Below are 23,182 nucleotides of genomic sequence, written 5' to 3' on the forward strand. Positions count from 1 at the left end.
AAAGTGAGTGGAGGAATGAAGAGCAGGAAACCGGAGTGCCGAATGCAAAATAGGTGAAAGATGCAGAGGAAAGGAAGTGGTACAAGACCCTCTGCATTTCACATAGAACTTTCCGGAATGCAGGTTGTAAAGCGTAACAATGCGGGAAGGTGGGGTAAATGCACGTAACATGAGATCATTGTTATATCCAGAACCTATAGATTAAATAGCTTACTGCAATTATGAACAAATCTGCTAGTAGTGAAGGTCAACATAGGCAAAATCATCATAGATACCCTGCTGAATTTAACCCAGAAAGAAAAGAATACACCATGATAAAGGTTATTTGAAATATGAACACGCAATAACCATAATATAAACACGATTTATACAAGTAAACTTTAAAAATAAATAAATAAGAACCCATAGAATGGTTATAATCACTTTTTGCTTCAATATTGTTGTATATCTGATAACAGTCATGTTAGAAAGCACATTGGGTTACATACACTAAATCTATACCAATGAATTTACTAAGAATGGCATACACCAATGAGTAAACATATCATAAAGATATCATTTGAATTCCCCTCCAAAGAAAAATAATAACAATAAACTTAACAGAAATGCAATACACCCACATCAACAGTAAAAGTGCAACTATGGAATATTGCTAATGGAATAGGAATAGAATATATTATAATAAAACATATTATCATATTCCACTAACAATATAATTATTTTAGTTTTTTTAATACCAATTTGTTTGCATAAGCCACAATTGTTTAACGGCTCAGTTAATTATTTTTGACAAGGTGAAATTTATTAATGCAAAACCTGTTTTAAGCTAACAAAAATAGGCTAAACATTTTACGACTGGCCACACTTTTAGTGTGACACCGTTTCTGTGCCCAATATGTACGAAATCACGCTTTACACTTGTAACTGATATCAGCGTTCCATTGTTTCTGTACCCGATATGTAAGAAACCATGTTTAACCTCTCCTTTATTCGGTATTAACAATAGAACTATAACTCTTAAAATAGATATACAAGAGTTGGGCAGAAAAGCCTCGTACTGTACACAAAAAAAGGCCACATAATTCCACCCTGTTCACTTGATTTGTTCATCCGGCTAACCAGGCGTAACATAAATCACTCGATCCCATTCTTAATGATTAATTTATTTGCACCGAAGAAATATAACATAATTATACACTTTTCTTCCAACATCTTCCTTTTTGCAAAAGGATGTGGATGACAGGAAAAATTAATAAATAAAATAATAGAATTTACAAGACTTCCCCAGTGGGCATGGGCCTGGCCCCTTAAGGCAGGACAATGGCAGAATTGAGGGATCTCTTCTCAAATTTTCTGCGTCTTGAAACTCCAGTTGAATTTAAATAAGTTTCATTAGATGCTTTTTTCCATATTTCGATCAAGCAGTATTTGAGCAGTAGTTGTATTCAAGTCTGTAGATCGATGCTCCACAGGATTGTAAGAAGATTCATTCTGACACAGACAATCTGGCAAAGGGTTTGTATAGAATGCCTCTTCTGTACGGAACCTCTCCCTTCCTCTTGTTCCAGAAATAGGGCCTTTTCGTTTTCTAGGTGCCCCTTGTCTGTCAATTATCAATGAAAATGTACTAAGTATTTTTTGCCTCCTCCCTGTAATGATTTATAAAAAGAGGCTGCTATTTTACCATCAAAGCAGAATAAAACTAATAGGTTGGATCCACTTACCGTTTCTTGTGGATTTCAGTAATAATTGCAGAAAGACGCTTGCTGTCTCTGAGTTGTCCACGGTCTATCTTGTTGAACAGTGAGACAAGAGCTTTCCTAACAAATAAAATTAAAGATGGATAAGGACACTTGTTAACAGATATGAGCTGCTCAACCATCCAATACACAAGTTTTAAACTCTCCCTTATAAAGTTTCCAAGATTCACCTGTCAGGAATAATTGTTTTGCTATGCCCCAGATAACGACGGTGACCTTCGACAGCTCGTGCCATGTTGCCAGAGTATGAAGGAACAAATACATTACTCTCTACTGAGACAATATAATCTAAAGCAGCCATTTGGGTTGCATGCGACATGAAAGGAGTCAGCTCTGCAGGAGCTAATTTTTCCTGTGAAAAAAACAAGATATAGCACACAAATATCATTATATTCCACATAGCTCCATTTCCAATGCTGGGATCATCAAAATACTAGCCAATAAATAATCGATACGCTTTGAGAAGAAGAAATCTCGAAGAATAGGCACAGTTGGACAACAATTACTTGCATTGAACAAAAAATATGTTTAACAACTAACGGCTTGCAAACGCTACAAAACACACCCGGAATATCCTATCCCCCTTAACATTCCACTCCAAAAAAACAAGATAGAAAAAAATAAAAACACCACTCCTCCATTTTTGCTACTCATTTCACAGATCACATGTAATCTGAACACCAACTGTCCAAAATTTACAAACTAAGAACGTATTTCAGTGAAGAGCACAACTAGCAGTATTTATCATATAATATTAAGCTGCTGGTTTTCATTCCACTTCTCAAACATAGATCGGAGCACTGACAAGGAAATACTGCACTGAGGTACAGTGAGGTTTGCAATTCCCAACCCCACAAGGCATATTTGTGCATCAGGTATAGGCTATTTGCAAACAATCCACAAAAGTAAGTTCTCAATGCTCATAGGAGTACCAGAGTGAAACCAAAACTGTAGTCACCTAGACGAGAAGATCTAAAAATGGTGAACGTGTAATGGAAGTTATCAGCACGCTGAAAGGAACAGCCAATGTCGTATGTGGGCCACAGATCTTCAGTGGGTCACAATAGCAATCTCTAGGTTTCAGACAATGGTGGCATCCCGAACAAAAGGAATCACATCTGACTGTGGTGGTCGGGGTAACCAAGCAACATAGTGATCTGTTTAAAATCTGTGAAAGATTTGAAGCTTTGAACTAATACAAGTCTCAAAAGCAATAGCTGTGAGTATTAGCTTTAAAAGTTCAGATTAAATGCTACACACATTAATTTGGGCACATTACGATGAAGTTGAAGTTTACGCATTGCAAATTGGGGCACATTTAGCTTACTTCACAACGGATGATAAAACCAGTATTGTATCAGGTTGGGTCAATTAGTTCAAAATTTGGAAAATCACCATGGGAAGTAAGGATTGGGGCTGCTTTGACACGATAAAATTGGTTCAATAGGAATCAGCAGCCCTACTCAATGCAAATGCTCATTATGCACTCTCAAACAAGTAAGACGGATCATATTAACACTGCATACCTGTATTCCTTCATTTTGTATGAGGATTGTACAGGTGCTTTCAACACATGACTCAAAGATTTGCAAGGTGGCATGCTGGTTCTAACCTACCAACGGTTTGAATTTTGGTTGATGTTGCTTCTATTAGATGTTGTCTTGGTAGAAGAGATTAATTTTCTCCTTGATTTGATGGTCATGGCTTGGTTCTCTCTTAATGGACAGTGGGACACCTATGTTTTGGTTGATGATTATGAGATTATATTTGATGCTATTATTTTACTACATGATGGTCACCCTTCGCACAGTAGATGTACCTCAGAATTATTTATCAGTGGTTATTTTGCACGTCTCAGGTCGTTTGGACTCATGGATGGCTGGATTGGGGGAAAAATCCCTAGGAGCTTAGTCGAATAGCTACTGGATGAGTTTGCAGGATGAACTCAACTTCTTGTGAGGTAATCTTTAAGATCTTTATTACTACTTCTCTTCTTGTTAAAGTATTATCTTGACATATGTATATGGAGTGACAATTTGATAGGCTCTCATCTTCCATTATGCAATCTTTGAATGTTTTGAATGTTGTTCATGGATGAATTATTCTCAGTACTTGATTAAATGCACATATATTTCATTTTGCAAGATCATAATGTTCCCAAGTGTTGGGCATTATTTGCTCTACTAATGTTTTAGCTATATTTCGGAGTGACAATTTGATAGGCTCTCATCTTCCATTATGCTATCTTTGAATGTTTTGAATGTTGTTCGTGGATGCATTTTTCTCAGTACTTGATTAAATGCACATATATTTCATTTTGCAAGATCATAATGTTCCCCAAGTGTTGGGCAGTATTTGCTCTACTAATGTTTTTAGCTATATTTCCGCAATTTGGGAAAACAAGAAAAGAGTTAATGTTGTTTGAGTGTTTCAAACTATCAGCCTTATCATTTTTTTTTCTTCATTAGAATTCACTCCCATTTGACCTTGATTTGACTCCATTTCACAATGGAAAGACATTAATCTCTGGTCCTTCCAACCACTTTATCTGTTCAACCCATAAAAAAAAATATTTTGCTAGAATTTTTCTCTTCACTTCACCTTGGACCTTATTGCACAAGTTTTAGTAATCCTATTGTAAGGAAGCCCCCTTTGTGCCAAAGAAGAGCTCACTTAAAGTGCAGAATAGGATTGGTGAGATGACAGTGGACCCCTCTTAGTTACACCAAAGTCTTGCTTCAGCCTTAGGACTTTATTTCAAAAAGTGACGGTTTCTATGATAAAAAAATTGTGTTGTTGCTAAGGATAAAATCCACTTCCCCAAGACATTTGTAGATCAACTACATTCTTTGATGAGGGTATCTATTTGAAAATCATATTCTCATCTTGCCAAAACTCCATTGAAAAGAAGTCCTTGTTCTTTGCAAATTTTTGAAGATCTTATGCTTGTAATAAGAAGCAAACAACATTGCGAAGGCATTGAAGATTCACCTTGGACACTCCACATGCTTGGTATGAGATATTATTTTGTATTTTCAGATTTTATATCAAGTTGTATATGCAAATGAAAATTTATGGCACCATGGTAATTTCATGAATTTGATCATCCTATTTACCAAAATGTACCCAAATGTTTATTCTCCAAAATGGTTGAAGCATCTTCCAAAGTTTGATGAGGATGCTCGTTTTGCAACTCAACAAATCACATCATTCATGAAATTTGTTTCAAAGCTCAACATAACAGATGAAGATGTCTTGACTCTTGACAGGACTATTTGTGTAATCCATCCAAAGACTTGGATCAAGTATTGTTGTAGGCCAAGGACACAGATTTGATCCAAGTCTTCCTCAAATGTTAGGATCCTTGCTATGAAGAAGAGAAGTATTAAGAGATTCTTGAAGACTTTGGGGCAGCCTTACATGAAAATGAAGAAGCACCCTCATCATCCTATGCAGGATCAAGCACATGAAAAATATATGGATGAACATTCTCGTGTTTCCATGGTAGAACAAGAGCCATATCTTAATTACAATGAAGATCAAATGTGTGAATAAAATTTTGACGAATCATTTGAAGATAAAGCACTCTCAAGGTGTCTATTGAAGACAAAGACCAAGAGCATTGAGAAGAAAGCAATCAAGTCTAAATGCCATCAATTCATGAAGACAAGGGTTTGGTAAGCCATGATCCTCCACAAATTTCTTAACTTAACAATGCATTGGAGATAGATATGTTTGACAATGAAGCCTTAAAGAATGAAGATGTTCAGATATATATATTTCTTCATATATTGAAGAAAAGGGCAGCCAAAGGGATGAAGATACAAATGTTAATTTTCATATTGGTAATCAGAGTTTGGGTATGGATTTTTGGGAGCTTCGTGGAAACCTCATTTATGACAATGATTTGGATGAATCTAGTAAATAAATTCCAGAAATTTTGCCTTTGGAGCAGAGCTTCATGGAAACCTCATTTACGGCATTGATTTGGATGAATCTAGTAAAGATATTGCAGAATTTTTTCCTTTGTAGCAGAGCTTCATGGAAACCTCATTTATGCACTGATTTGGATGAAACTAGTAAAGAAATTGCAGAACTTTTGCCTTTGGAGCAGCCATCTATAGTACGTGAATTTTCAGAAAATTACAATATTAATTTTCAGCGATGTCCTCTTATGAATAATTCAAAAAACTTCCAGACTAGAGAGGATACCATTGATCATGAAAACGCAGAAATTTATTTGGGTAATTTACAGCTATGATGATGCAGGATGACAGTGTTTTGCTCCATTTTATGGGGCATGTGTATGACAATCACTATTTAGAAATTTTCCAACCACATTGTCTGATATACAGGTTAGAATTTTTGCAGTCAAGAGGATGTGATTTCAGTGGTGAAAATGTACAAATTTCTAGCCATCATCCCCTCTAAATTTTGTAAAATGTGTATGAAAAGTCAGCATTAGAGGACCCCTTTTATGGCTGTAAATCATAGGTGTTTGAAGATTTTCATAGCAGAAATTTCCAGCCACCTCTCTTCATTTTTTCCTCAATATGTCATTAAAAATCCAGCTGAGAAATATGTTTTTGGTGTTGAAATATGTATGTGTAAAAGAATTTCAATTTATGGCTTATTGTAAAAGTTTCCTAAATTTGGGGCAAAATATTTTCTTAAAATCTGAACTTTCATATCATATCTCACCTTCCTATTTGTTGGAAGGCATCAAAGATGTATTTTGCAGATTACTTGTGAAGTCTGTTGTCACCTAAGATGTGCACCTAAATTAGCGTGGGAAGAGTCCTCAATCCCACCAGGTGTGGCCTTATAGGCGAAATGTTCTGAGAAGGGGCTGTCACCTATTCCCAACTCTCTCCGTTTTAGCTCTCTCCTCACTACACTAAATGGGATAGTCCCTAAAAGAAAGATATCTAAAGGAAAATTCGTTAATGATAACAAGACCTAGGAGATAATAGGCAAGGCAATCACCATTCAATATAGCTTGAATTTAGAGATTAATTAACAACTATGAATGTTTTTGAGAATGTAAGCATCGACTTAGTAGAATTTGCAGGATAAAAACACTTCAGGAGAACGGAGGGAAGGATACAAATAATCGTAGGAGCTAGGGTTTAGAGCTTCTGAACCACTGTCACAAACTCTGGCAGAGGGCAGAGCCCTGTTAGTAGAGCTCTGTAGGCGCAGGCAGGCCTTGGCCCAACAAATGAGGAGAGCGGGGTCCAATGGGGCCCCATCATACAAGCAAGCAACGATGGCTAAAGGAAAGGCCCCACTGGAAGGGGTGCAGATATCAGGATCTGAGAATTCAGGGAAGGATGGGCTAAGCAAGAAGGGAAAAATTGGTGGGCAAACCATGGAAACCCAAAACCAAAAACGAACTGATGAAATCAGGATTTCAGAAGGAAGAGACAAAGAGAACCCCAATCCTGAGTTGGTTCAACAAGAAGTAGGAGGAAGAAATAAAAAATCTGTGGACACAGAAGCTCCGCCCCAGTACGAAACAGATCAGGAAGGATAGGCCGCAAGAACCAGAAAACAGGAGGTCCCGGGCCACTGCAAGCCCAAAACTATGGAAAGCCTGCAAGTGATTATTACCGACCCTGAGATGCAAGTGATTTACAGAGACCATATGTCATTACATGCGGTGATCTGTAAGTTCATGGGCTTCTGGCCTACAGAAAGAGCCCTCTGCTTGTGGATCAAACAACAGTGGAAGCCAAAAGGGGATGTCAGGCTACACCTGGGAGCCAAAGGTTTCTTCACTGTAGTCTTCGTGAACCTGGACGACAGGGATCGAATCTTCGATGGAGGACCATACTTTTATGCCTCAGCAGGCCTATATATGAGACCATGGAAACCCAACTTTGCACCAGAACGGGAGACTTTCAAGCATGTACCTGTTTGGATTCGCCTATTCTCCCTCCCCATTGATTACTGGAGACCTGCAGCGCTGGAGCAAATAGGCAACAAGCTGGGAACCTTCATCAAAGCCTCGGAGGCAACCCTGCAAAAAAGGTACACTTCTTGTGCAAGAATTTGTGTTGAGATGGATGTCTCAGGTGCCCTTCATGAAGGTCTTTGGTTAGAATTCAGAGATGAAGTTTTCTTTCAAGCCATAGATTATGAACAAATCCCATTTCGGTGCCGGAAATGCCACGAACATGGACACTTGTTTAGGGAATGCCCAATGAACAAGCCAATCGAGAAATCCAAAGAAAACTCAGGCAAGTTTCAGGAAGGTTTCACCCGTCCCATGGGTAGGCATAGAGCCAATAGGAAATATCAACCCAAAACTAGCACCTCCATCAAAAGCACAGTCAATGCCTTTGAAGTTCTTGGATCCAACACGGAGGCAGCTGAAGCCCCCCAGGCAACAAACCTATCGCAGGATATCAAGGATGATCCAGCACAGAAAACCCTAGATCCCAATCCAAATCCGACAAGCGACACCCTACTATTTCAGGCACCCACAGAAGAATTAGAGGAAGATGTGGAAATGATAGTCAGTGAAACAGGGACAGAGGATATGGATCTAAGTGACATTCTAGAAAGAGAAGGCATGGATCTCCTAACCATGGTAGAGCAATGGAAGAAAAAAGGAATGGAACATATCCCAGAGGAGGAAGTAGACAGAGTGAACTCTCTATTCATAGCAAGGCAAGATGTAGAGTTGAACATGCAGAAAAGAGGTTGTCGCACAACTAAGGGTCTGGAAGTTAAAACCCTAGGATTGCATCAAAATAATATCAATCCTAAACATAGGAAAAAGAGAGGTCGACGCACGAACAATAAGGCACTTCAAGAGCTAGGTCAGATGCTCCTAAACTCAGGTAAGATGAAAGCCCTTAAGGCTTTCACGCTTCTCTCTTAACCAAACTCTGTTAATTATGAAGATACTTTCTTGGAATGCTAGAGGGCTGAATAGCCAAAGGAAACAAAGACTTCTAAGAAAGAAAGTCACAAATGAAAAGCCTGACATGATTTTTTTGCAAGAAACTAAATGCTCTAGCCAGAAAATGAAAGGGATAAGCAGAAATTTGGGCAAAAGAATGGAATACATAGATGTGGAAGGGAATGGAATGGAGGGAGGCCTGGTGACTCTCTGGAATCCTCACACCCTCCATCTCATCACTGCAAAGGCCTCTAGATCGTTCATTTCCCTGGAAATGCAAATCATAGGGGATTTCGATACCTACTTGTGTACTACAATATTTATAGTCACCAGAGACTAGAGGACAAACTGGTGATGCTAGACCGACTCTCCAAAATGCAGCATAGATACCCCATAGCTAAAGCGATCTATGGAGGAGATTTTAACATGATAACCTCGCTAACAGAAAAGAAAGGAGGGGTAAGAATGCTAAATCGAGATGCAGAGGCATTCAACAGCTTCATCAGAACAGCAAATCTTGTGGATATCTTCCCCAAAAACGGTTTATACACCTGGAATAACAAAAGAGGAGGAGACAAGCAGATTGCCTCCAGACTTGACCGCTTTCTTATAACAGAAGCCATCCTCTTGGAAGGGGTAACAGTAGAATCGAACATTATACCTTGTGGAGGCTCTAATCATTGGCCCATCACCATGGACACAGCCATCCTCGGCACCCCGAAAAACAGACCCTTCAGGTTTGAGAAATTCTGGTTAAGTCATCCGGAATTCAATTCTAAAATTAAACACTGGTGGCACGAGCCGCTGGATACCAGAGGCACCAAAATGTACCGGTTCCAAGCCAAACTAAAGCACCTCAAAGCTCAGCTAAGATCCTGGAACCAAGAGGTCTTCGGTGACATCTTCAAAGACAAGCAGGCCCTGGAGGAACAGTTGGCTCAAATCCACACAAACTGGCTCCAAGGGGACATCACCCAGGAGGCCATTCACACAGAGCAAACACTCATGCAGAAGTGGAATGATAGATGCCAGTAGGAAGAGATACTCTGGAGACAAAAATCTCGCATACAATGGCTCAAAGAAGGGGAAAAAATACCAAGTTCTTCCATCGCTCGGCTATAGATTACAGGTGTGCCAACAAAATCACCCGGCTAAAGGATGAACAAGGCACTCCCCTCCAAACTCATCAGGAAATCTCCTCCCTCCTCACTAATCACTTTAGCCAGATAGCAACGGAACTAGATACCAACAGGGAAGAAGCTATAAGGGAGGTCATGACCTCCATTCCAAGGTTAATAACCGAAGATCAGAATAAATCTTTAGACTGCCCTGTAACCATGGAGGAGGTGGAAGAAGCAGTGAAAGAAATGCCCAATGGAAAGGCACCAGGGCCGGATGGTTTCACCATTGATTTTTACAAAGCTTGTTGGGATATTGTGCGTGTGGAAGTGTGGGAGGTGGTGGAAGATTCCCAGAAATCTTCTTCCATACTCAAATCCCTCAATTCTACCTTCATAGCCCTTATTCCCAAAGAGGAGGCAGCAAGTACCCCTTCAAAGTTTTGACCAATCGCTTTGTGCAACGTTCTCTATAAGATTATCTCCAAAGTAATGGCCAACAGACTGAAGCCAATTCTTCCTTGGATAATCTCAGAGGAGCAATCTGGCTATGTGGAGGGAAGACAAATCATGGACAATGTCCTGCTAGCTCAGGAAATGGTTCACACTCTTCAATCCCGGAAAAAAGCAGGTATGATCATACAGCTGGACCTCTCAAAAGCCTATGATAAAGTCAGTTGGAGGTATCTGGAAGCCATTCTGGAAGCCTTCAGATTTGCTCAACGCTGGATCAACTAGATTCTAGCCCTAATCAAATCCCCAAGATTTTCTATCCTAGTCAATGGAGCTCCCACCTTCCCCTTTGCTCCCTCCAGAGGCATTCGTCAAGGGGATCCCATTTCCCCTTTCCTTTTTGTCATCTTAATGGAAGGCCTGAGTCGCATCATCAAAAGAGTGAAGGAGGAGAACATAATACAAGGCCTCCAACCCGAGCCATCTTGCCCAGCCACTACTCACCAACAGTTTGTGGACGATACCATGCTCCATGGATCCCCCCAACCGGAGCCATCTTGCCCAGCCACTACTCACCAACAGTTTGTGGACGACACCATGCTCCATGGATCCCCAATGATTCGGGAAGCTCAAGGTTTCAAAACCATTCTCAATCTCTTCAGTAAAGCTACAGGTATGGACCTTAATCTGGACAAATCCTCCATTTTCTTTTTCAATACTCACTTAGCGATCCAGAAAAATCTCACCGCCATCCTCGGGTTCAAAAGGCAAAACCTACCTTCTAAGTATCTAGGAATCCCTCTAACCGATAAACCTTGGCAAAAGATCCACTGGGAGAAATTGCTTTCTAACCTTGAAAATCGAAGCAAACACTGGACTAATAGAGTCCTTAACTTCGTTGGTCGGCTTGTCCTAACTAAGGTTGTCCTACAAGCCATCCCTCAGTATATGCTTTCCATTCTTCCGGCCCCCAAAGGAGTTCTCCAGAAGATCAGAAACATTCAAAGAACCTTCCTATGGTCGGGAAATTCTGATAAACAGAAATGGACCCTAGTAGCTTGGGAGAAACTCTGTAAACCCAGGATCCTGGGTGGTTTGGGACTTCTAGACCCAGACACTGTTAACAAAGCCTGTGGAGCCAAACTCTGGTGGAGGTGGGTTAAAGAACCACAGACACCCTGGGCCAGGCTGTGGAAAGCCAAGTATGCTGAAAACTGGAGCCCTCAGGATCTAATTCGATTGACCAACCCTCCAGCAGGCTCCCCCATTTGGAACCTAGCTAAGGCTAATCGAAACATTATACAGCAACACTACTTCTGGGAAATACGTAATGGCACCACAGCTCTCTTTTGGGAGGATGCTTGGCAGCAACTTCCCAAGCTTGAAAGTCCTAACTATCTTCCCCTACAGCAAAGGTACCAGGAACAAGGAAAATTCACGGTGAACCAGTACTGGAAAGACAATAATGCGGACCAGCATTGGAGACATTGGGACTCAAACAACACCCCACAGGAAGATGGAATGGATAACCTTCTCTTATCCTTGCATTCTTGTCTGGATAAAAGGAAAATCTGTTACTCTCAGGATGAAGATCAACTGAGATGGGGCAAACTTGAGGGGGGTACCTTCACCCTGAAGGAAGCCAGACTTTATTTAGAAGACAGGAATTAGGAAAGGAAAGTGAATTGGCACAACAATGTATGGGACACAACCATCTGGCCGAAGATAAAAACCTTCTTATGGCTCTTAATGCATTGTAAGATCCTAACTTGGGAGAACCAGAACAAAAAAGGATTCAAAGGTCCATCCCAATGTCCCCTCTGTGAGAGAGAAGAGGAAACGATGAATCATCTCCTCAACAACTGTGAATGGACCAATAAACTCTGGATTTGGATGGAGGAAATCTTTAAACAAACAGACAGAATCAGAGAATCTATACAGGATAGCATAGCAAATTGGAGAACCAATTATTCCAGTTGTGACACAGTAAACATCCTATGGAAGCTAAGCCCTGGTTTCATAGTCTGGTCTACTTGGAAAGAAAGAAACAGAAGAATTTTTCAAAAAGTCTCCAGGCCGCTAGAAACCATTAAAACGAATATCATGCAAAACATGCGTGAAACAACCCTCACCAGGTGTAAAGTTGAACAGGAGATCGGGTCATCAACAAATGATAGGCAAATTCTGCAGTTTTTTGGGATAATAACTGCTACTGATCCCGTCTCTCTGGTGCAGAGACATCTTCCCCTTTCTTCTCAAATATCCTAGCAACCTCCTCAACCGAGATTTCACAAGTTAAATTTTGATGGTGCCTCTCAGGGCAACCCTGGACCTGCAGGCCTAGGAGGTGTAATTCGCAACAAGCGAAATTCTTCACATCTTCAGTCAATCTATGGGGGAAGCCACCAACAATGAGGCCGAATTCACGGCATTAGAGCAAGGATTACAAATCCTAATTCGCTTGGGGAAAGGGGCTACAGTGGTGGAAGGAGATTCGCTCCTAGCTATCAACGCAGCGAGAAAATTACAAACTGGTACACGGCCTGAAAAGGTTACGAAGCACTGGAGACTAGCTAAAGTAACAGAGCTCATAGCCAAACATCTTTCAGTTCTCGATGGGGTGGTTCTGCAGGCCGTCAGGCGAAATGCAAATGCTATGGCAGATTGCCTTGCAAACCACGGGGTCGACCCTCGAAATGATAACTTGGACACCTGTTGGCAGGACGTCGCGTGTGAGGATCTTCGGGACAGATGTTTACAACTCTCCAGGCAAGACCTTATTGGCATGACTAGAGAGCTGAACGGCATCCATGGGACCGCTCATCAATAATTCATGAAGCCAACCATAATTGACCACTCCCGAATTCATAATGCCCTGAAATGGCACCGCGAATGGAAGTCCTATGGTTCATATCGGGAGGGGGGGAAGATCCATCACAAGGATGTAGGTCAGATCACACATCACGTATCAGAGGACACGTGGCCTAGTTTCAATAGTAATAAGTGTGGTAATACAATTATAATCGACTGTGATCATGAAAAAGGCAGTGAGTAACCGAATGATGATTATAACTGTCAGGAATAAGGAGGCTTCGCTTGGGGTCAAGGACCCTCACATTGCACCTTCAATTATAAATACACAAACCTCCGGAATTATTTTTACCTACCCTAGATATCTCTTAGAGCTAAGCCTTGTGCGCACAGTGTGGTATATAGGAACCTGTTTATCAATAGCCGGCACCTGCAATAGCATTATGGCGAACAGAATCAATCACAGTGCTAGAGCAACCACGGAGTTGAAAATAGGTCGGGTGATCTATGAGTCTATGCCTCCAAAAAGGGCAAACAACATATTGAAGAACTTCAAGTAAAGGTGAACGAAGCCCAAGAAGGGTTGGACATCAATACTATCGGTGAGGAGATTGATTGGCTCTCGGACCCGGGTACTCCTGCCACCAGGGCCACTCAATTCCTAAGAACTCAGAGTGAGGCCTGGCGAATGAAAACCATGCTCGCCAAAGCACTGAGCATGCAAGGAGCAGCCCTGAAAGATGCCTACCAAGCAAACTCTCTAGCCTCAGCCAAAAATTCTGCGAGGCTAGACAAGCTGGAAATCAACATGAAGGCCCTCACGGCGGAACTAAGAATGTTGTCTCAGAGCCTGGGAGCGTTCATTCGGCTCCTCAAGCTCTCTATCTGCCAGGGGATTAATGTAGCTATTGACATCCCGGAGGACGATTTCAAAACTACCACCGTCAAACGCCACAAGTCCCGGAATGCTCCCAAGGAAGGTGAGGAAGCTGGTCCAAGTGTTGTTGCTCCTCATGACTATGCAGAAATCGACCAGTGAGTACCAAGGAGGCGGTTATCTACAATGGGCTACAGTCTACCCTCTGTTGTTTAGTTTTCTTTCTAGTGTCTGTTGATCGTTTAATGAGACGGGCCATTTAGAAGACCCTATGTCAGTTTTGACTCTAGTTTTGTCTGGCAGCCCTGTGAGGTTGGCCATTATTCGTGTCGATCTTTGTTTGATCAAGGTTCTGTTCAGGCAAGCCTCGTGCTCCTTGAGGCCTTGTAGGTAGTTTTGTTCTGTCTGGCCTGCTTTTCTCTACTCTTTCTGGAAATGGCAGACCCATTTTGTAACTCTATGTAATTTTGTGATCTAATATATATCAACTGATTTACACAAAAAAGAGAATGTAAACATCAATAAAATAGATTCAATGAAATCAACAAGATATCCTGCAAGATAAGTATGAGAGACCAGTGCCTTTAGAGATTACTTGCAAGAAACAATATGCTCAATACTTACAATTGAAATGGGGTAGCAAGCTAAGTGGGCTTGATTGTGGAAAAACTCCACAGTTAAGCGCGCTTGAGCCAGAGGAGTTCTGGGATGGGTGACCTCCTGGGAAGTCCTGGTTACCGGGTGCAAGCCCCGGAAGTGATGATTGATGCTATGTGATTCGTTCTCCACATTTCACTAGTTTCAATCCCACTTCTTCACCCCTGTGAGCATCACCCGATGCAATGAGTGCTAAGTGAACTATTCAAAAATCATGAGAAATTAGTCAGTTACGACTACCTCTCATGGAAATTGTCATACGTTTGAATGACTTACTTAACGCAGTTGAATCCCAAAAATGATATCTAATATAATGCACTGCGTAAATCCCCCGTACTTAAATTCAAAAAGAGTCAAGGGATCTCTACTTGAATGGTTCATGAGGCACAATACTTGCTAAGGTTTTGCAAATGGGGTAGCAAGCTAAGTGGGCTTGATTGTGGAAAAACTCCACAGTTAAGCGCGCTTGAGCCAGAGGAGTTCTGGGATGGGTGACCTCCTGGGAAGTCCTGGTTACGGGTGCAAGCCCCGGAAGTGATGATTGATGCTATGTGATTCGTTCTCCACATTTCACTAGTTTCAATCCCACTTCTTCACCCCTGTGAGCATCACCCGATGCAATGAGTGCTAAGTGAACTATTCAAAAATCATGAGAAATTAGTCAGTTACGACTACCTCTCATGGAAATGGTCATACGTTTGAATGACTTACTTAACGCAGTTGAATCCCAAAAATGATATCTAATAGATCTCTAAAGTTACAAGAATAGCAATGTTGCAAGACAAGCATTAGTGATCTAAAACCACAATTGATTATAACAATTTAGAGATATGAGCAACAAGATTTTAAAATAAAACTCGCAAGAGATGAAAGCTTGTACGTAAAGCAAGATGCTCCAATATGATACAATCATCAAAATGTTATTTTTTGTAGCATCAAATGTGTTCCAGCCATGAAATTTGGTGGAGAGTCTAAAATACAAGAGATCTCCAAAACCCAGAAATCGTTTCTGGAAATTCCGCCTAGAAATGACTTAATTAGATTATTAACCAGTTTTTAAATATTTCCTAGGCCTAAACTTAGGGAATATGGTTAATTAATCAATATTAATTAAGTCAAGGCTTGAATCATCTAGAAACTCACATAAATTGACTCCAAGATGATCCTAGCCATCAATTATGTTTTAATCTTGGTCGTTGGTACTCCAACAGGGGATTATACAAGGAGGTCAATGTGGTGATGGATAATACACTTGAGAGGTTCGATTTCATGAGCAGATCGATTTCCTGAGTAGCAGCAGTCAGTTGCCGAAGAGAGAGCCTGAGATCGAAGCTGTGAGAGAAGGGCAGAGACAGTGAAGCCAGAGGAAGATTTCCAAATTCGATGAATGCATTTGCAGAGAAGCAGAAGAGCCATAGAGAGGCTGACGTTGGGGCAGCGCAATAGCCTCTAGAGGCAGTTTCAATTCTACAGGGGAAAGACGAGTTTCAGTGCTAGAAGCTGGACAAAGGTTCCGAAGGCTAACCGAAACATTTTCCGAGACGACTTGACGAGAGGTTGATTCAGATTGAGTGCATAAGGGACTACGCTAGGGTGACATACTAGCTGCGCAGAGGCAGTTTGGATGGCTCGCTTAGAATTGTGGTCAAAGCCTGAATTTGCCTGTGGGGTGAGGAAATTTTCTCACTAGATTTTTGCCAATAATATCCCTGCAGGATTGCCAGTGTTCGACATTCAAATTGTACTCAGATTATTTCACTACTACTTAATAATAAAAACCCTCAGCTGCAGCACCGGTTTTCCCAAGTCGGGTTTTTCCGAGAATTTTTGTCCAAAAACAATTGTGTTTGAGCGTATTTCTTCCAGCATTTATTCTTCCGTAGTTTTATTTGTGTAGATTACAGTGTGATTTATTCAGTATTTGGTGTATGATGTTGTAGCACACAGTAAATTAATTGTTAAATTAAATTAACAATTAGGAGAATAATTTCTAGTTGCTGCAATAGGATTCCAGTTTTGGAATTTTCACATGGTATCAGAGTGCAGTTGATCAACCGGAAAGCTCAGATACGAAGAGAGAAGGAATTTCACTGCTCATTGTGGGCAACAGGCCGAAATTCCCAAGGGCATCATAGTCATTCTACCAAGAGGCCGACTTGAGGAGGTTCAAATTTTCTGAGTGGGGCAGAAAAATTCAATCCCACCAAATCGAGTGATTCCAGAGGCAGAGGGAACAGCACATATTTTTTGTTGAGCAGATCTCTAGCTGGACGCAGTGGTTTTTGTAGCAGTTTGCTAGACCAGATCCAGCGTCAGGTGGAAGGAAGAAGAGCACACACAGAGGGAAAAATTTCCTCAGGAAACTTCTAGTCTCAAGTTCTTTTTTTTCTCCTTGCAGATCAGCAGTCGTTGTGAGCAGATCTTCTCACTCCAAAAGGGAGTGTGAATAGTAGAGTAGCAGCTAAGCAGACGGAAAGAGGAGATTTTCAACACTTTGTTGAGATGGCCATTGCTGGGCTTCGTGATCAGGACAGGTTGGATGGGGCTTCCAACTATGTCATCTGAACGACAAGGATGTCCTTTCTTCTAAATGAGTTTGGCCTGAAAACATATATTGATGCAGTGGTAGCAGTTCCCCAAGATACAGATCAACTGAAGGAGTACAGAAAGGAGATCGCACGTGGAAAACGTTTGTTCGTAGATGGTGTCCGGGATCATATTGTTTCACACATCACTGGAAAAGATACAGTCAAAGCGATGTCGGGATGCTCTCTCTACATTGTACCAGTGTACTTCCGACCAGGAGAAAATGTATTTAAAGGAGAAGTTGATGTGTATAAGGATGCAGAAGGGGGAAGGCATAAACCCCTTCCTCACCAAGATTTAGGAGATCTTGGACCAGCTTGTAGCTGTTGGGGCAGCGCCTCAACCCATGGAGCTAGTGTGATTGGCACTCAACAGTGTCTCAAAGGAGTGGTAGGTATTCGTCCAAAGTATCTTGGGCAAAGATACCTTGCCAAGGTGGGATAGGATGTAGGCCGATTTGTAGCAAGAGTTGAGACGAGCTCTATTGAAGAGCTCCATGAATCGTAGCAACAGCGGATCGAAGCAGGTAAAGGAGGACAATGTGGCCCTCGCATCGAAGGGTCCCAATCAAGGACAAGGGGAGCAGAGAAAGAAGAAGGATCTGTTGAAGGTCAAGTGCTTCAAATGTGGTGAGCTTGGTTACTACAGTACCCAATGTCCTCTCAGGCAGAAGAACGAGGAGAAGCAAGACAAGCAAGCAGCTTCAACAGAGATCAACAGACTTTCCTCCAGGCTGGAGGAAGACTTCGCCGTGTTCGCTGATATACCTCAAGGAGTGAGGTGGAGTGACTTGGTGTTGTAGCCCCAGAGTGCTACAGATGGGCAAGATCTTTGAGGATTCCACCTCATGGATCAATACCTTGCTACGAGGGCCCTCAACATTCAATAGCAAGATGGATCAGTGACAGTTGATGCAGTCAAATGCCAGAGTGACAGTTGATGCAGTCAGATTCCAAAGTGACAGTTGCAGAGACTAGTAGCAGTCAAATTTTGGGGAGCATAGTGCAGAGTTGGCAGCAATGTAGTTGGCACAGTGCAAAGTCAGCAGCAGCGCAGATTCTTCAGTGATAGTGCAAATACTAGCAACAGCCAGAGACTTGAGTGCCAAATGCATTATACTGATCATAGTTGATTCAGTATTTTGGATGATTTTCAATTGCAGCAGCAACAGATGAGAGGGAGTTGCAGTGCAGATGCACTGTCGCAGTTCAGCAGGGTCAACAGCAACACAGATGCAACGCATATCAGAGTTGCGCAGTGGTTGGTGGGCAATATGGCCAAACATCAGCAGCGTGACAGGAGATGATGCAAAAACAGGGGGTGCAGTAGCACTATAACAAATTCCTCGCTAAGAGGGAGGGTTAGTTTTTGTAGGCATCGGATGTGTTCTACACACAATTTGGCGGAGAGGCTAGAATACAGGAGATCTCCAAAACCCCAAAATCGTTTCTAAAAATTCTGCCTAGAAATGACTTAATTAAATTATTAACCAGTATTTAATCGTTTCTAGAAATTCTGCCTAGAAATGACTTAATTAAATTATTAACCAATTTTTAAATATTTCCCAAGTCTAAATTTAGGGAATATGATTAATTAACCAGTATTAATTAAGTCAAGGCGTGAATCATCTAGAAACTCACACAGATCGACTCCAAGATGATCCTAGCCATCGTTTATGTTTTAATCTTGGTCGTTAGTGCTCCAACATAGGATTATAAGAGGAGGTCAATGTGGTTATGGAGAATACACTTGAGAGGTTCGATTTCATTAGCAGATCAATTTCCTGAGCAGCAACAATGAATTGCCAGAGAGAGAGCCTGTGATCAAACCAGTGAGAGAGGGACAGAGACAGTGAAGCCGAAGAATGATTTCCAAATCCAGTGAGTGCATTTGCAGAGAGGCAGAAGAGCCACGGAGAGGCTAACGTTGGGGCTGCACAGTAGCCTCTAGAGGCAGTTTTAATTCTACAGGGGAAAGACGAGTTTCAGTGTCAAAACCTGGACAGAGATTTCGTAGACCAAGAGAGACATTTTCCCAGACAACAACAGACCAGACGCCTTGAGGAGAGGTTGATTCAGGCTAAGTGCAAAAGAGACTGCGCTAGGGTGACATAGTAGCTGCACAGAGGAAGTTTGGGCAGCTCACTTGGTGTTGTGGTCAAAGCCCAAGTTTGCCTGTGGGGTGAGGAAATTTCCTCACTAGATTTTTGCCTATATTTTCTCTGCAGGATTGCCAGTGTTCGGAATCCACATTGTACTCAAATTATTTCACTACTACTTAATAATAAAAACCCTCCGTTGTTGCACCGATTTTCCCAAGTTCGGTTTTTCCGGGACTTTTGTCCAAAAACAACTGTGCTATTTTTATGTGTGCGTTAACATTTCTTCGAGCGTTTATTCTTCCACAGTTTTATTCGTGTAGATTACAGTGTGATTTATTCAGTATTTGTTGTAGCACACCATAAATAAATTGTTAAATTAAATTAACAATTAGGAGAATAATTTCAGGTTGCTGCAATAGGATTCCAGTTTGGAATTTTCACACAAAAGACAATGAGCAAGAAATTGAAATAAACAAGTACAAGGATATTGAATGAAAACTTGCCAGTAAATGATTAGCTCACAATCCAAGGTATACAATAACCAATTGAATGCAAAGATGATAAGTGACTGTGTAAAAAAGAGTGTTCTTGGTTAATTTTATTAGATGTCTAATTTAAGTTTGGACTTCCCCTCAATTCCTTCAACTTGATTAGGACTGAGGCTGTTGCAAGAAGGCTAAGGGCTCATTAATGATACCCCCTAGGACTTCAATACAACCTTCGTTCCTACAAGGGACTCGGCCACAAGACAACTACAATGTCACAAGTTTTAACCTTTGCTCCAAACTCAAATTTAGGGAGATTGAATGACAGTTCGGGAAGTTTGTCCTAAATTTCTATCAACCAAGCTTATGCTTAGAGGTAAATTTAGAGAATGCAATATGCAAACTAGATCTAAAATGAAAATTAATTAATTGCTTCAAGTGAGATACAATTAGAATGAAATGTTTCACAGGCGAAATATCTTAAGATTTAGCAAAATACCATTCTACTTATATAATCAATTAGCAATTAGCACTTTGAGCACAAATAATGATATTAGTATGAGATTAGCTTATGTCAATGATCAATGAAGCAAGCGAAAATTTACTCAATGAAGCCAAGCGAAGTAGATCAATTACAAATGAGATCAAGATATTAGAGCAACTTCAATGGAAATTTCAATTAGATCTAGATTTAGAAATGCTACTGCAACTAGATAATGAAATGAACAAGAAAAACTAGTCTAAACTAACAATGTAAGAAGACAAGCTAGGGATTAGATCTAATGACTAGGTTAGCAAAAGAAAAGAAACAAGTGACTAACTATCCAAGAGGCTCTCTTGAGTCCTACCAAATGAGGAGACAGGGATACCAAGGGGAAGAAACCCCAAGCTCCCTCGAGCAAAAAAATTATTTTATTATATTACAAAATGAAACACTCTTAGAGAAAAGAGAGGGCTTAGATCTTAGAGCAGAGATTACAAGAAATGGAGCTTCAGTGAGCATATCCCTTTCCTCAAAGTGCTAAAAATTTTATCAAAATTATTTACAAAAAAATTTATGACGAACTTACAAGGAAATTCCTCCAAGAAAAACTCTCTAATCCTCCAAAAAAAATCGCTTTCTCTTCCAAAAATAATTTCGCTTGAACTGCTAGATGCCCAAGAAGTAGGAATTTTGCACAAGAAGCAAGGAGAAGCAAGGAGAAGCCTCTCCTTTGCTTGCGTCTTAGAGAGACAGGCCTCAAAAATGAAGACGACCTCCAGAAAAAATCGATCTTGCTTCAAAACGAAGACAAACTCCAAAAAATTTTGATCTTGAATTTTCCCAAAGGCTTAGATGATGGATCTATTCAAAAATCAAACTTGAAATAGCCTTGAAACCCTAGCCGTATAGGATCTGCACAAGAGAGAGGAAAGGGTTTGATCAACGGACAAGTGCTAGCTTCAAAAATTAATTGTCTCTTTGATCCTGAAGCTTACACTTGGATCCTTCAAATTTGCAAGAAAATAGAGAAAAAATCCAAGATATATACAAGATAAATATATGTACAAAATGGATTAGAAATATATACAAAAATTTACATATCTACTAACCCAAAGAGTGTGAGGACACCTCTGCTCTTGGGTAGCAAAATATAAGTTCTAAAATCGCTAGATATGGCAAATAAGGTGCATAAATAGATAGATCTGAAAAATAAATGATTAGATTTGCAAGCTACGGCAACGAAACTCCCTTTAAAGTTATCTTATGATAAGCCTAAGATAGATCTAAGTGGATTCTTCCACTTCTATGCCTTGAGAGTTGGTTGGTTCAACTGAAAACTTCCCTAAACGCCCAAGATCTGATTCAGAAAATAAAATCTCTACACACTTTCGAAAGATAATGTTATATCCAAAAGGGATTAGATAGCAAAATGAAAAAGAAGACTAGGAGTCCAACCGAAAACCCACTAGCACTTCTAGATTTAGAGCGTTTCTATAATCCAAATATTAATGCAAGATACATGTACATCAATATATCCAAATCATGGCAAATGGAAATAAAAATTTAATTAACACTAGTAGAGCATTGAGAACAAATAAATTAGAAAAATATTACCATAGATGTAGAAGAATAATACCACAAAGCATTAACCCCAAAGACTTTTGTTTTATTAGCTCAAAAAAAAAAATTCAATACAAAGCAGAGCTTAGATAGCCAAGAGCTCGATTACAACTGATGTTAAGGTGTTACAATGAGGAGCTTAGAGCTCTATTTATAGAAAAAATATGAGAGGAGATCCCCCTCCAAGTGAAAACGACTAGATCCAAGGGCCAACAGCTAGATCTCACCCAAAAAAAAATCAAACCCTTGATGCGCCAATCCAAATCTCATGAGCTTCATTCGGTAACTTGGGCTAGTTGTTGGGCGGGGGGGTCGCAGCACCTAGAATTAGGGGATGAATTCATCGCATTGAGACGTGACAACCCACATGTACATGTTATGAAGTCAATCCCAAGCCCACATTCTCCATAAGGGGGTTGTCACTAATTAAGTTCTAATCTCGGGATATTTTAACAAACACCTTGAGGTAGCAATGGAGGCACATGAGGGGTAGTGTTAAATTGGCAACTAGGGCCAAACTCCATGTGGGTTAGCTTATTTCTGGCAGCTGATATTTTTATTGGATCCCTCTCGTCGAGAGGTGTAGGATTGATCCAAAGATCATCCGATTCCGATAAGTATTTATGGAGATATGAATTTATTTTGTTTATGTAATTATTATCAAGCCGACCAGCACTTATGTAGGCTCTAGAAGCCCAACCGACGTGTCTATTCAACCCCTACATTTTAGTATAAATTGCATAGGACTTGAGGTCATTTGGGCATACACATTCTTCATGTGTTCTCCTCTTCATGTCTCGGGTTTTTGGAGGAGAGACACTAATGAAGGATGCCCTAAGATGATGCCCTAATTTACACGTTGGAAATGGAGACACTTAGCCACAAATCAAGGAAGACATTTACACAATGAGGACATACACTGGTTAATACATCTAAACGCAATCTTGGAGACCTTATAATATATACGCTGCTCACAGTGAATGAGATACGCTATTCATAGTGGATACGTTGTGGATGTTATACACTGGTCATGAAGCTGTTCATGGTTATATATATGCTGGACATGAAGCTGTTCTTGGTTATATATAGATACGCTGGTCAAGAAAACACATACGCAATCAAGAGTGCCAAAGTCATCAAGCCGAAGTGATGAAGAGGTAAGTTGTTGTACATCGTAGCCATCGTAATACACTGTTCATGGTTATACACAGTCTAGGGTTACGCAGAGCATAAGATTAATACGCATGTCATCTATCTAGCCGCAGTAAGGGTAGGAACTTATATGCTGTAATGAAGATATATACGCACAACATCCACAAC

The 23,182-nt window shown here is 40.6% G+C and overlaps 1 protein-coding gene across 2 annotated transcripts in view; it reads right to left on the reverse strand.

The window, feature by feature from the left end:
* Positions 1–898: 898 nt before the first annotated feature.
* The window catches only part of LOC149267538 (O-fucosyltransferase 7-like), a 52,754-nt gene continuing 30,470 nt past the window's right edge, over positions 899–23,182 (reverse strand). For both annotated transcript variants that reach the window (XM_089433333.1, XM_089433332.1), the window contains exons 10-12: positions 1,931–2,112; positions 1,725–1,820; positions 899–1,603 (exon numbers count right to left, since the gene is read on the reverse strand). In XM_089433333.1, the coding sequence (XP_089289459.1) occupies positions 1,393–1,603; positions 1,725–1,820; positions 1,931–2,112 (489 nt within the window). In that variant the 3' untranslated portion in view covers positions 899–1,392. The remainder of the gene's footprint in view (positions 1,604–1,724; positions 1,821–1,930; positions 2,113–23,182) is intronic.

Source organism: Pinus tabuliformis, chromosome 6 (genome assembly GCF_031772625.1).
Source record: "Pinus tabuliformis cultivar Carrire ecotype Pingquan chromosome 6, CPIR1, whole genome shotgun sequence".
NCBI classification, from domain to species: domain Eukaryota; kingdom Viridiplantae; phylum Streptophyta; class Pinopsida; order Pinales; family Pinaceae; genus Pinus; species Pinus tabuliformis.